Below are 15,645 nucleotides of genomic sequence, written 5' to 3'. Positions count from 1 at the left end.
CCTGTGTTGGCTGTATGTGTCCATCAAGGGGGATTATTTCTCGGTTTGCTCCCTGCCTCATATTCTGTATGTTGCTTGCTAATGCTAGAGACAGGGAGGGCTTCCCCTAGATACATCCACTCCGCCAAAGTCAAACCTATTTCCATGTCTATGGTTATCATTAAATGCTCAAATGTAATACGTGAGTGTCTTGACTGAACACATTTTACCTTTAGATGAGTCATTCTAAAATAATGTAATTAGGTGATAGATTTTTCTATGCATTGCAGAAAGTCTATTCTACTCAGCTGAGATTCTACTGTTTCTGTCTTTAGTTGTTTATACTGGCAGGGCCCCCTCAGAACATCTCTCATCTCACAAGGAGTCTCATTGTCGTGTACTGTGTAGGACTATTAGTGACACAAGTTTCAGAGGCCCATTTCACCTCTCATAAACTGGTTAAAGTAAAGTGGTTTTAGTGTGTGTGTGTGTGTGTTGGTGTTTGTAAATCTTTTGGGGTGTTTTTTGCGTGTTTGTGTGTGTATGGGTGTACTTAGTTTGTATGTGTGTGTGCTCGTGTTCATGAGTGTGTGCTTGTGCATTTTGTTGTGCGTGTGTGTGTGTATTTGGCTGCTCCACCTGAAGGAACCAGTCACATGGAGCCAATCCTGTCTAACCTCCATTCCTGTGAATGTGCTCACTTCCTTCTCTAACCTTCTGAAGTGGACAATGTGGTTGATATTGTTCAAAGTCTGTTCTCTGCAAAATTACCCAATGGTTTCTCATATTCCACTTTGAGGGTTCTGTTCTACAGAGTAGAAAGGTGGAGGTTCTGTCATAAGTGTGGGCCAGTTCTGGAAAATTGTAGCCTGTCATAGAACAGGCCTCCTGATTCTTCGGTACTCTGACCATCCAGAACCTGTAGATATGCTGTCATCTGAGGCTCACCAGAACCTTACAGATCTGCTCCAAGTGCCCAGTGATTGAGCCTTGTGGTTCTTGGTCCAGACATGTCAACTCTGCTGTAACATCAACTTCACTTCACGGCTTTTATGGCTGTTTCAGGTGAATGCAATATACCGTAACCAAAAGCAGCTACGTTTCTTAGAGTGAGTGTCGTTTGAAATACAACAGCAATAACCTCTCTAAGAAAAATATTATTACTGAAAACCAGAAAATAATGTGTTTGATCCACATGTCAATACTATTCACTGCAGTGAAATATGGTCAAAGACAAACTGGGAACGTTACGGTTTAAACCTAACAGAGTGCGTAGAGAATGTCATATGGAAGCGATTGCTGTTATGAGCTAAGGAGGTCTCCAATTATTGCTAAAGCGCTTAATATGTTTCAAAATGGCTGATACTCATTGCACCTCTCCTCTCCCTGGCGAAAAACTGTCACGGCAGCAGCTTTTGGATGTAAATCAAGCACCTCACCTCTGGAAAGAAAGAAAAATATTGGGGAATTCCATCACAAAATAATATCGCAAATTTATGACATTTCGTCAAGCAAAGATATGGTTCTGAGTTGTAAACGTCTCTCCTCCCCAAGTGTTTATTTTTGTTTTAACCTGCTCTGCCTCTACAAATATGTTGTGGTGATTTGTAACCCCTAAAAACTGTCCTGGCCTCTGTCCAGCCACCAGAATCAAAATGGCAGCTGCTGTGGAAAGGTTCTGGACGTTCTTCCTAAGCCCAAATCTTAACCGTTGGACCAAAAGAGCATCCCTATTACAAAGGTTGTCATTTTCAGTCTCAGCCAAGCGTACACTAGTCCAGGCAATCGGAATGGCAGTTCGGTTCGAGATTGGACTGGTTCTGAATCTGACCACAGTGGTTCTTCACAACAGCATGGCTACACCACCTCTCAGCCTATCCGGTATTATACTATACTATACTGCGCTTTTCTATACTGTACTATATTGCACTGTTTTATACTGTGTTATATGGTACTGTATTGTACTATGTTGTACTGCAGTGTACAGTACTCAAACCCAGATGTGTGGCTGGGTCCTGGCTCGTTCTAAACTCCCCTACTAGTAAAAGCCAGAGGCGTGACTTCATAGAGGGTATACAGCATATGATGTCAGCAGACAGTCAGCTACTGATTACATTACAAACCACGAGAAACCATCCAGGCAGGGCTAACAAGCCTGCATGGTAGAAAATAGCAGCTGGTTTCTGGCCACCACAAGACTCAGGGCTGAGGCCTGGACAGAGTAGACCGGGATCTGGTCCAAACTCCCTTAGCTGCTGTGATAGCAGCAATTACAGCGGTACCGTCCATAATTTGTCGGTAGTTTACATGTCATATGTTCAGCGTCATAAGTTACAGGGCCTAACAATCCAATGATCAGCAAAGAGGTACACTATTGCTGCAGGCGGAGGGTTGGCGGTGATAAGCCGCTGCGACAGGGGAGATGCGGGGCGTGTCGTGGCTGTCTCCCGGAGACATGCGTTATTCCAGGCGTGTTGACACACAAGACCATGACCAGCTGCATTGTCTGTAATGACATCATCTCTGTGTTCATGAGGAACTCACTGACTGGTGAGTGTTTTTGTTTGCCTGGCAACCAGCCCACAAAGCTGATAGTTTTGAGTCCATGTCAGCTGCACATTATGTAACACAAAAATGAGAAATCATCCCCCAAAAATGAAATGAAATGTGAGTATTTAGCCATAGACTGCAGATTCTAAAAGTGTCTCTAAACTTGCCAACACTAGCCAGGGCAAACCCAGTCAGGATTCAGGATATATTCTATACCAGCCTTTGTTTTTTAAAGGTGACTCCAATCCATTTACATTTCTCTTTCCATTTGGGCTGCCAGTTCCACCGCTAAAGGCTTGAAGGTATTCTGGTGATTCTCTCCAGCCTGCCGTTGGCTGAGGCCGAGGCGGGGACGTCGGCCAGTGGCAGCGAGGAGGATAATATTATGGCTGGTGATGTCATTGTCTCAAATGAAGTGGCAGAAATGATTTTGCCGTCTCCCTCCCCCTCTCTCTCTCTTCTCTCTCTCTATCTCTCTCTCTCTCTCTGTCCTTCTTCTTCTCCTCCCCCCTCCCTCTCTTTAAATGCCTACTGGTTATTGCAGTTTTGCGGCTCTGCATTCCCTCGCTGACTGCGTCCCCCCCACACTCCCCTCCCAGCCCGACATCCATTTTTTTTCATGCAACGCAATGAAGTCAGTCTGGTCTGAGATTCCATGCTGTCAGCTCTCAGATGCCAAGAAGCTCAGCTCACAACTGGAGGAGGAGGAAACAGAGTACCGCATCAGGGAGCAAGGAGAGAAGAAGGAGCAGAAGGAGGTGGAGGATACTACAGCAAGGAGCCAGGGGAAGAGGGAGGGAGAAATGGAGGGGGGAACAGGAGGATGAGATAGAGAGGAGGGGAGGAGGAGAGGATACATCAGGAGGAGGAGAGATGAAGAGGAGTAAGAGGAGAGGTGAGGAGCAGGATGGGAGTGAAACTGCAGCTCAGGCCGTCTGTCTGCGGAGGAGCTACTGCCCCTGAGAATTTAAGGCACGGGCAATAAAACCCTGATGCTGAGGACGTTAACACTCAAGAGACGAGAGTTGTGCTCTGATTCCTATCAACTCTTCACTACGCTCCTCCATCCATCATCCCAGACAGACTAACTTGGCTCTCACTGCCAGAGCTCTCAGGTCTCTGGCACCCCCCCATCCTCACCCTACTTCAGGATATAAGACCACATGAATGTTAGACACCCCTCTCTTACCATCTCTCTCCTCTCTCATCAACTTCTACACAGATATTTTACTATAAAATAACAAATACTTTTTTCTTGTCTCCAGGCAGAATTAAGGCGAACAGCTACACTGCTATAGTTCTTGTTTTAGGATAGATTGGATTTTGGTATTTCAAAACCCATTGACATTGTATGACTATGTTTAGCTTGTGTTCTGCTCCTCTCTCTTACCAACCGTCTCTGGAGGAGGGGATCCCTCTCTGAATTGCTCCTCCCAAGGTTTCTTCCATTTTTTCTCCCGTTGGGAGTTTTTCCTTGTCTTCCTTGAGGGTTTATGTTGGTTGAGGGGCAGTTCTATGGGCGTATGTGAAGCCCTCTGTGACATGTGTAAAAAGGGCTATACAAATAAATTTGATTTGATAGAAAACTTAAAAGTCCATTATTATTTATTGGAGCAGTTGATCCCAGTTGAGTCAGGTGGCTGAGTGGTTAGGGAATCGGGCTAGTAATCAAAAGGTCGCTAGTTCAATTCCCAGCCGTGCCAAATTATGTTGTGTCCTTGGGAAAGGCACTTCACCCGACTTGCCTCGGGGGGGATTGCCCCTGTACTTACTGTAAGTTGCTCTGGATAAGAATGTCTGCAAAATGACTAAAATGTAAATCCCACCATGATTAAATCTTTGTTATCAACTCCCTGAGCCCTATTAGTTATATATATTCCTGGTGTCAGTGATGGCAATACAACTTTTGTTTTTCACAATGGATAGAGGGCACTTACTTGGCTGGTTCAGTAAAACGCTGCAAGAGCAAATAAACTTGGATTTGAACTTGAGCGAGGTGGAGAGCGAAGCAGGTGACTCTGTCAGACAGCTGAACAGCTCCCGCAGGGGTGAGAGAGAGAGGGGGATCTAAAGGAAGTCATCAGCAATGAAACAGGCCGCGTGCTGTTTAACCCGCCCACAGAAAGCCGTGAGAGGCTGAGGTGGGGGTGGCGGGTGAGTGGCGAGGGCCAAGGAGGGCGGGGGGGGGCGGGGCGAGGGCGAAACCGGGGGAGTCCCAGCCCTCACCTCCCCCATCTCCCCCACGTCCCCCACCCTGACAGGCGTGTGTGTTTGATGTTGCAGTCTTGTAAAGCAGCAGCTGGAGAGAGCAGTCCCTAAGGAACCCTATAAGCCAGCTAGTAAAGGCCCACAGCAGAACCACGCAGCACTGCCGCAGTGTGTGTGAGTGTGTGTAAGTGTGTGTATGTGTGTGTGTGATCCTAGCACACTGATTCTCACCATAGGCCTGAGACCCACAACAACGTTAGTTAGTGTGTTAAACTCCAAAGAGCTCTGGTTTTATTCGATTTGTCCGTATAACTATCCACACACAAACACACACACACACACAGTGCTTTAATTAACCCATTGTGTTGCAAAAAAGACCACATCCACCTAGGATGTTTCTCAAGAGTGAAAGTTTCACTTGTACGGTCACTTTTTCCCATATAACTATACAGGCACACACACACACATCATCCTTCTGAGCCAGCCTACGGTTCACACATGGTGCAGAGAAGCGACCCATATTAGGGCCAGGTGTGTATATCAGGTAGTTCAAGTGCGGGGCATAAAAACCTGTTAGATTTTCCATCCTTAAACCCTTTTAATAAAGAGCAGAAAGTCATAATTTTGTACCCGCTTACTTTTATACCCTGTGTAACTAGTTTGTAATGAGTCAGACTTAACTGTGTGTGGAGTGACACGCAGCAGGAGCTAATGGCTAACTTATACACCTGTGGAAGGTTTGGGATGGGTTGCATCTGTTCCATAGTTAATGTTGCCTTACTGTACAAACTTGGTTTGTATGCAGCAGTGACATGCAAAGCATTACACATCAAATTGAACTGAAAACGGATGTCTACTTGACTATTTTCAAGATCATCACATATTAGTTGCTGCTTTCAAAAAACTGAGAATTAGTAACGCTTGATCCCTGACAAATATGTTTGGAAAATGAGTCATAATCCTGTTCCTTACGTCACAAATACAGACAAGCAGGATTAGACACAGCTGCTGTGGCTTTCTTTCATTACTTAGCTTAATTTCAAGTAGGACGTAAAAAAATTGAACAATGCTTTTTTTTTTTTTTACTATGTGTTTGAACTCAGTGCACCGCAAATGTATTTGTGAGAAGCTATATCATAAAAGAGGATATGAATGGAAAACTAAGTGTAGGCGGTCGGTTCCTCCCCCTCTCGCTAGGAGAAGCCCAGAGTTAATTTGATGTCTTCCAGTTGTGAGACTGTGACCTTCGTCAGCGTGAGGGAAGGATTCAGTTGCCTGACCCAGCTACACACGCTCTCTCTCTTTCTCTCTCTCCCTCCTTTCTTCACTCTCCTCCTTCTCTCTGTTTAATAAGCCCAGCTGTGTGAGTCTGGTCCTCCCCAGGGCCGATGGGAGCAGAGAGGAGTGTGGCAGGTTTAGACCCTGGCTGCGGTTAGAGGCTGAGAATAAGAAGGCCGAGGCAGCAGACTGGAGGTTTGGAGCCTGGAGCTTGAAGCAGCACACTAGAGCCTGGTTCCTGGGGGCTTGAGGCAGGAGACTGTAGGCATGGAGCCTAGGGCTTGAGGTAGGAGACTGAAAGCTTGGAGCTGAGGACTTGGGACTGGAGACTGGAAGCTGAGGCAGGGAAATGAAATTGCAGAGCCGGGGCCTGAGGCTGGGGTTTGGGGGGGCTGATTTTAAGGGTTCTCCAGACCCAGTCCCCAGCTCCCCAGACCTGTGTCCAGACAGTACCGCCCGCCCCCCTCCTTTCCTCTCTTGCTCATCGCTCTGGACAGCAGACAGACGCTATAATGGCCTCATCCAGACGTCTGCGGTACCGGGCCCACGACCGTTTCCGAATTTTGACAGGTCCCTGACCCATGCCAGAGGGGTTCAGCGGGACCGGGGGTGGGGGTTGAAAAGGGAGTAGGCAAGTGTGTGTGTGTGTATGTGCACACGTGTGTGCGTGTGTTCGTGCGCTGAGGAGTGTTTTTCGTCAGCACATGAATAACACTCTAGAGGAAAGCTGAGTGGAGGTTGTGTGTGTGTGTGTGTGTGGGAGGAGGGTAATGACTATCAGATGGTGCTACACTATACTACTGTAGAACTGCCTAAAAGACGTGTCCTACACCAGTGACACATGGGATTGTACTAATCATGTTATTTAGACCCCAACAGCCACAAACTCTGCTAACAAGACAACAATTTACAGTCAGAAGGATGCATAATAGCATGACCGTAAACAGAAGTCAATGAAGGAACAAACAAAATCAAAGAGACTGAAAAAGGACAGCGGAGACTGCTTTGCTTCACCCAATTATCATAAATAACTCAAAGCATTCCTCCAAGTGAATTTGAAATGTTCCCATTGAGAGCAATATGGAAATGCTGCAACGATAAGTTTCTATTTCCTGCTCCAACGACGTATAGTTGGCTACTGCCATGACCCATAAGTCAGTATTGGAGATTATGTTCAGAGACTAATGTTTTCTCCCCTGCAGCACCACTGTAGGTGAAAGGAAAGAGATTGTGTCAGCCCGCGTCTGTCTCCCCGCAGAACCCTCAGAGATATGCTAAGCGGAGGGAGAGATCATGCAACTGCATCATGATGAGGATAATGGCAACGCATACCTGGCAGACTCCGCCCCCGCCACTTCCTCCCGCACTCCCTGTTTGCCTCAAGCCTTTCCTGTTTAATCAACCGTGGCAACCGCTATTGGCCACGTTCACGCCATCAGTTAGACAGGATAAATATTATGAATAAGAGAAGATAATTTAGGCTGACTGAGGCATTGTGGAACCTGACAGATTATGGGAAGTGATATGACCTTTCAGCAGTGCGGCCCTGTTACCAGCCACTATGCTAGAGGCATCTGTATGCATGAACAGACTACATTTCTGGTTATGCTGAAATAGTACTGTAGCTGTATAACCACTAGTTATAGAGAGCCCTGGACCGATTGATTCATCTCAGAGTTCCAGTGCCATAAATCATGAAAATTTGAAGTTTCTCTAAACTACTAGCTAACTAACTACTTGCCTCCTATTCCTGACGTCCTCTTCCATCCATTTGGCTACCTTTAACTGTTACTTCCTACCTACCTCCTGCCTTCTTCTCTTACTCTGAGACTCACTCTGAGACTCAGGCATCACAGGGGTAGAGGAGGGGCTGAGTGTTTGACAGACTCCTCCCCGGGGCTATAAAAGCGAGACCATACGGAAACACTCAGACAGAAGTCACACGTGGAGCGGAGGAGAGAGCGAGAAAGAGAGTGAGAGGAAAAGAATAGGAAAGAGAGAGATTGGAGAGTGAAGACTGCTCTAGGAGGAAACACACGCAAAGCAGCAGAGCCAAGGTTACTTGCTTTGAAGCAGGCAGACAAGCAGACCGGGAGAGAGTTGAGAGATTTCACAACCAGCCAGCAAGAGGAGGCGTTGTCAGCGACCAAGCCAGACGCATATCTTCAGAGGAGGGATTTCAACTGGACGTCATGAGTCCTTCAACCTCCCATCTGAGGAATAAGTAAATAAGGATCTGACTGACTGACTGACTGACTGACTGGGATTCTAACCGTGGTCTGAGGGTCTGGCTTTCCCCGTCTGCCACTCTGAGAGAACCCTTGCCTTTCCGGGTGAAGATGTCTTTCGCCATGGTCCGTGCAGCGCCCGCTCCAGCAGGGCGGTTCCTGTACTCTGATATCGCCATGCTCTCTGAGGAGGATGAGGAGAATGCCAGTGAGGGCTCGGGCTCCGAAGAGCCGTCCCCTTACCGCCTATCTGGCTCTTCCTCCTCCTCCGGCCTGCACCTGAACAGGAAGAGGAAGCTGTGCGTGGCGTCGGGGGTCGGGCAGGTGGTGGGTCCACCGGTGGTGGAGGTGAGACAGAGGAACGCAGCAAATGCCCGCGAGCGAGACCGCACCAACAGCGTGAACACCGCCTTCACTGCCCTGCGCACCCTCATCCCCACTGAGCCTGCGGACAGGAAGCTGTCCAAGATCGAGACACTGCGATTGGCCTCCAGCTACATCAGTCACCTAGGCAACGTGCTGCTCGTGGGGGAGGGGCCTGGAGACGGACAGCCCTGTCACACTCCTGCACCCTTCTACCACGCCCATGGGCTCAGCTCCTCCCCTGGCCGTGGAACAGACCAATCAGCGCAACCCAAACACATCTGCACTTTCTGCCTCAGCAACCAAAGGAAAATGGTGAGTGGCAACAAAGATATCATTATAAGCACTGATCCAAAGTTGGTTTGGAGCTCAGGGCTCTAATAGTCAAGGTAGGTAGATCAAATCGTCAGATGACACTACCTTAAAGTTCATGACAACATAACATATGCTGTTTTACGCGACTCATCAAAAATCTGTTGGGTGGATAATATACAATTTTTGGGTGGACAATTTTAAACCAGCCTTTTGAGGAGGTGGGATAGGTATCCTGCTGGCCTGATATTCCCAACAGTAGTATATGTGATATTGGCCTGATATTCCCAATAGTAGTATATGTGGTATTGGTCAAAAGTAGGTCTGATAATCCGGATGTGTCTCTAGGAAGACATGGTAGCTGTCTGTCTCGTTGGATTCCAGGTTGGAATCCTTCAGCATTCAAAGAAAGTAATTTTAGAACCCTCTTGGGTACCTTCAAGTCCTCAGAAACGTCCAAAGACACATAACATTCTTCCAGAACCAGACCTGAGCTCTTATTTCAGCACATGACTGAGGTAAATTTCATGGAAGATTTCACTTTCAAACCAAAGGGTTAGGTTTTTGAAGGGGGACCTGAGAATACTTAGCCTTTTTTATCTGACGGGGTCACGGGGGGCCACCGAAAGGCATCTGGAGGTCACGTCATTGGCTGACATTTCAATTTTGGCATCAACCTAACCTGACACAACCTGTCATAACCTGGTGTAACCTTGCCATGGTCATATGTAGAGTGATGGATGAGTAGCTGGTAGTGAAGTGTCAGCCTTCCCAGCAGTCTCCCAGCAGAAGGGGAACCCTACACCTCAGCCTTGCCTCACTGGAGCAAGATTGGCTGGGGCGGGCTAGGGAGGGTTTGGGGGGGTTAGGGAGAGTTGGGGAGGGTTAGGGAGGGCTGGGGCGGTCTGGGGCGACAGGCAAGGGGTCAGGCCAGGAGCACTGTAATACTATCTGTCCTCATTACTGAGGCTCGGACTGCACACACGACCAGACCAAACCACAGCGGACTTAGCATGAGGATGGTTGAGGTCAGGGGAAAGTGGAAGTGATGGTTACACTTCATCAGAGGGTGAAGTATGTGGCTATACAGTTTTTGGCCAAGGCCTTATAAGTTCTTGATGCAGTCAGCACCGGAAAGTTCAGCTGGGTGAACTGAAAAGGATCATTGCTCACTTAGTTCATATACTTTTCCGGCTGATGTTACTGTAAAATGCTAAACGTTGAGAGGGAGAAATGTATATCATCAAGGCTAATCGTTCCACACGGACGATTTCATCCCAGGGTAGAAATGTTCCTTTAACTGTGCATTCGGTTCTGACTACTGTGAGCCATCAAGGAAGTCTGTGGTCCAAACAGCCAGACGTAAATGAAACGTGTGGACAGAGATGAGAGTTGTGCTGAGGTCCCTACAGAAGGCCTGGATAAATCCCACAGCTGTCTGGGTGATTTACCTGAACATCCTGTGTTAACAGTCTCTTCCTCTCCTCATCAGTACCACTGTCATCTGCCGTCTGACTCAGCCTTAGTATTGACATTCCGGTTAGGTTTACTTCTGAGAGCCCCAATAAATGATCCACAGATGATGCGAACAGTCAATAAACTGTACCAACACAACCTCTGTTATGAAGTGAATGCTGGAAGTTAGGGTTAGAGTTATGATTGAAATGCTGGTTGCAAGGACATTTGGTCTTGTATTGTTATTCATTGTCTTCATGCCCTTACTGTTTCAAACATCTTTCATTTTAGCTTCATTCACCAGCAAGAATTCTTTGAGACAAACAACTTGGTTATGTTTTATAGGTTGTTTTTACAGTGGTATATATTTCATTTCTCACACTGGCCTACTTTCAACTTTTCATTCAAAAACAATGTGCAATCCACTTGAAATAATGGGGGATACTGTATCATGACAGAGTGAACCTTCTTTAGGATGGCTTGACAATGCTAGACGTTTCGTTTGTTGAAATTAGATCTTGAATGTACAAGAGGAAAATGACTATTGTATTAATGCATAACTGTGAATGTTTATAATTCAAGTCTTAGCTGCAGTAAAAGTTTTATACATCATTTGTTCTGGGCTGTTGGAAATGTGGGCGCATGGAAACAGATTGTGACTGTACCGAACGGCTCAATAATGAACAGAGAGGAAACAATCGTATTTATACGGGTTTCAGTACCACGGCTGGAAGTCATTCACATTACAGAGTCGACCAGCAAATGAGATAATTGCTCTTTAAATGATTTATTCAGTGCTGAAACCTTGTCTCTACAATTAATTCTTGTGCTAATATTCAAAACAGATTGAGGCCAGCTTTGATGTTGTGTCTGAAGCCTGAAAACCACTCTCCTTAACCGCTCCTCGGTCGCAGAACGCTCGTTACTCTGGGGAAAAAAATAATACCCCTCTACCTTGTCCCAGTCCTCTCTTTCTCCAGAGGAAGAATAGAATTAAATGAAACAAAGTCAGATAAATGGTATATGGCTTCAGTCTCTCTTTTCAACACATTTCCTGTAATGGTCTGGGAGCTACAGAAGTCTAGAGACAGAAACACACAGGGCAAATCATTATCACCTCAGGTTTTTCATCCAATGCTGGCTCCCTACTCTGGGGCAGGAAGGGTACTTTTACTTTAGTGAGACTAAATAAAAACCATACTTGCTTTAACAAGTGAGTAAGTAGATTTCATTATGGCTATCCTGGCTCTGCAGTTAAGTTCTATCCCGAAGTAATTGCGCTGGTATAACCATTAACCTATAGTTACTCAGTTTACTGAATTATGTGTATTTCTTTTACGATAAAAACTTCAATTGCAGTTCTGTATACATTTATCTCATTTTTGGAGTGAACATGAAAAATCCTATTCATTTGGTCGCTGGTTGTGTGGAATTGACCCTCAGTGGAAAGTATTATTTAATCTTGGGGGGAGAGATTTGTACTAATACTAGGATTTTTTATTAAGAAAATAATGCATTCATGCAGAATTCACTCGCAGAATATTTTATTTGAATTTACACAGTTAGCATTCAATATCGGTACTTCTAGTTCCATGACTTGCTCTGAGCTGTCTGCCTGCTCCTGGCTGAAACACCCTTGTCTGCTGCTCTGTGACAGATGGAAACTGTTAGACTCTAATTCGGTTTGTAGAAGTAGTCAGTTCAAATACCAAAATAAATAGATTATTCTGGTTAATTTTCATATTTATGTATTTAAATCATTAGGACTAAATTGCCTGTAAAGCAAATGAGAAGAAATACATAAACCAAGCAGAGAAGAAATCGTGAAAACCTTTTACTCCATTGATTTACTACTGTTTGTGAGGTGTTTGCATCAATTAAGACTATGTTCTTTAGCTGAGTGTTAACTTGAGTTATTTGTTGGATGCTTGAAATGATTGTAACATAGTATACAAACCATAACAGGCAAGCAAAGATATCTTACTTTAAAACCTGCTAGTGCTTCTTATTATGGTGGTATTTTTTTCTTCTTCTAGGTTTCCATATACACAGTGTTAGCCTAATCAAAGATTATTCAATTTCACAAAACCAATTCAGAGTTAAGGAAATATTAGCTACTGTGGTTTTGTGGCACAAGATCACAAGACTGCATGAATTGTGCCAAAAGTGCAATCATTTTCCAACCACGTCAAGTTTTTTCTTGTCCTTTTTTCCAGTAGCCAGAAGCAAAATTATATGTTTGTGTTGAAAGTGTCTCATAAAGAAAGAAAGAGAGTATGGAAAATCTATTCTTCGGTAAAGTGATATTTTAGAGTTTGTTTCAGAAAAAAAAAAATATTTGATGATTTTGTAATGTGGAAGCAGAAACACTTGTAAATGTGATAGGATTCCTTGGAGAGCGTATTTTATCAATGTGTATGAAAGTTAAGACCGTTCCACCCTAATGCAACAATAATATTGTTTAAAAATGAATGTGATATCAAAAGCAAATATATAATGTAATCACATTAGGAAGGGACAAAGTACCCTCTGGAGTGTTCAATATTCTCTGTTCTTCAGGTTAATAGCTTTCATGAGAGCAGCGAACAGAGAGCGTGTTTTGTTATCTGATCTGCCCTTATTAGAAGGCTGGTGTGTGTTTTGACTATGAGATCGGGGTTGAGTCTCAAAAGTCTTTCCTTGTTTTTTTCCCTCCTAACACCTCTTTCAAAATATATTAAAGCAGACTACCAGGGGACAAAAACATTTACATACTATATCTAGAGAAAGAGGACAGGGGAGAAGGTAGTAATTCAAGTCAAGGAATCAAGGATAGACTATTGAGACACAGCCCCATGCGTAGTTTCTCATCGCCAGTGGCTACGTGAACAATACAATTCCCCACCTTCACCCTCTCCCTCTGCTTGGCTGGAGGATGTAATGCAAGCCAGGTGTGTCACTATAGCACAGAGAAAAGAGGAGAGGAAAGGAGAGGTGAGAACGGAAAAAGTGAGGCTGTCTTCCTGGCCAGACGAGCTGGCCGAGCAGGAAGTGGCCAGCCAGCGAAACCAAGGCCACCGGGTCGCCCGTGATAAAACAGATGAATGATAAACATCTGATACAATCCCATTACCGAGCCGCCCATGATGTCATAGGGCTTTGGCGAATGAAAAAGAAGGTGCAGTGAGACTTTGGGGTCACCAAAGTTCACAGTTTCATTCCGTGGTTATCAAGCGTCTTAGAGTACTGATCCAGGACAGGTGTGCGTTCGTTTGTGAATTCATAAGGAAGGGAAACAACCAGACGTGACACTTCATGAATACTGTACTTGAATACACTCGCATGGAGGTGCATTAATCCACAAACAGTTTGGGGTACTTACTGTGGTGGTATGTTTTTGCAATGTCTAGTCCATGATGTATCAAACTAAGTTACTACGTTATTTTAATCAAGTATTTCAAACATGAGTTAAGGGAATGTTTGCCTCAGCAGTTGTAGTGTCACACGGCCACAATACTATACAAGTTGTGATAAAAGTGGAGAAAGGATAATGTTGACAACAATGTTGTGACAGCTGAGTGCAATGAAATTCAGGTTAGGGTCAAATCTGCTGATGTTTCAGTCTAGCAAAAAGTGGAAGCCAGCTAATCAGTCCAATAGTATCCAGCTGCAATGCAAGGCTGCCTCCCACAAAACGAGCCCTCTCCCTAACACAAACAAGTCTCTCACAAAACAGTGGGCTGGATCAAATATGACCTTCTACTGATGACACTTGGACATTGATAGATCCACGTTATTCAGAATAACGGTACAATTACTGGAGAAGAATCCGTGTGTGATGGTGCTGGTATTTTTTTTTGTGAGGGACGTTTTGTTAGTGAGAGGCCTGGCTGCGTTGCTGCAGCTGGATGCTGATATTCTCTCTCTTTCTTTCACAGAACAGAGACCGAGACAGAAAAACAGCCATCAGAAGCTAACGAGAGAACTGAAAGGAGAAGGAAATACACCACTCACGTGAAGGACAAATCGAAAATACTCATCTTAAGTTGTGTTATATAGTAGATGTATACTGATGTGTATTTATATATGCCCTATATCAAGAACACTATGTTATTTAATAGATGGTCCCAATGGATAATGGGCACAATGTCTACTCAGATTCTGTTTATCTTAGCCTTATCTTTATTGATGAGTAATACTTCAGGGTGGGAAGCTTGCTGGGTTTTGGTTTGAGAGACCACCTGTGGAGAGATGACAACTGGACATTCCTTCTCACACCCTACCATGCCCTCCTGTGAGAGACTCAGAATAAGGTTTGATCAAACAGGATGCCGAACAATGTATACGCACAGCAGCCATGTCCAGCACCCCACGTATGCAAACGTCTCATGCAGAGAAACTGGAAGTCTCTAGCCATGGAGAGTCTGAGTGAGGGCACAGGAGGTTTTCACATTACCCCCGAACCATCAGGTCAACCCCCAAAAGAAGCCCTGAATAAACCCCATCCTGAGAATGAATCAGACCCTGTTTGGACTACGGACTGCTACTCTCCAGGATGTGCTGGACCTTCCTGGGGTTTTCTGCCTATGGACACTATGGACTTTGCTGGTGCTTCTTGGCGACTCTGATAATCAGAAACATGCTGATGTTAGAAGACATGCTGGACCTTCATAATATTGTTTAGAAAGATAGAGTTTGGAAATGCCTCGTGCTGGAAAATAATTGAAGACAAATAAAACAAGTATGTGTATATACAGTCATGAAACTCTGCTGGTCTGCTATCTGTACAAAACATCATCAAAAGAGATGTGTGTCATGTGTGTGCCTGTATGTCATGTCTGTTACTGGTTCTCCAGCAGAGCTACTAGTTTGAACAACTGTTATTGTTCCCATCGCTGCTCAACAAGGCTACCATAAGTCCTCAACCTCAGCCCCAGAATTTGCACCAGCTTCAGCCTCAGTCCCAACACATGCCTCAACCCCAGCCCCAGCCTCAGCCTCGGCCCCAACACCAGCCTCCACCCCAGCCTCAGATCCAGCACTAGCCTCAGACCCAGCTTCCGTCCTGGTCTCAGCCCTACTCTCAGCCTCGGCCCCATAGCCCTAGCCTTGAGTGCAGAGCCAAAGCAGCAGATTGCATCTGCAGGTAGAGAATCTTGGAAGGATGCCTGCCTGCCTGTCCTCTAACTGTCCTCTGCTTTACCTTTGAAAACTGCCACGTGCTCCCTCTCTTTCCTCTCCTCCTCTTCTCCTCCCTCTGTCCTCTCCACCTCCTCTGTTCTTCCTCCGTTTT

General features: G+C 45.3%; 1 protein-coding gene across 1 annotated transcript; it reads left to right on the top strand.

Moving 5' to 3' along the window:
• The first annotated feature begins 7,944 nt into the window (after positions 1-7,944).
• On the top strand, positions 7,945-15,117 carry LOC146300696 (basic helix-loop-helix transcription factor scleraxis-like). The gene is made up of 2 exons (XM_084669452.1): positions 7,945-8,921; positions 14,291-15,117. The coding sequence occupies exons 1-2, from the start codon at positions 8,355-8,357 to the stop codon at positions 14,327-14,329; spliced, it is 606 nt and encodes a 201-aa protein (XP_084525578.1). The 5' UTR covers positions 7,945-8,354; the 3' UTR covers positions 14,330-15,117.
• The last annotated feature ends 528 nt before the right edge of the window (positions 15,118-15,645 follow it).

Source organism: Hypomesus nipponensis, chromosome 2, assembly GCF_054491055.1.
Source record: "Hypomesus nipponensis isolate SF chromosome 2, ASM5449105v1, whole genome shotgun sequence".
Taxonomy (NCBI): Eukaryota; Metazoa; Chordata; class Actinopteri; order Osmeriformes; family Osmeridae; genus Hypomesus; species Hypomesus nipponensis.
Note: the sequence above shows the minus strand (reverse complement) of the source record. Positions and strands in the feature narration are given on the sequence as shown.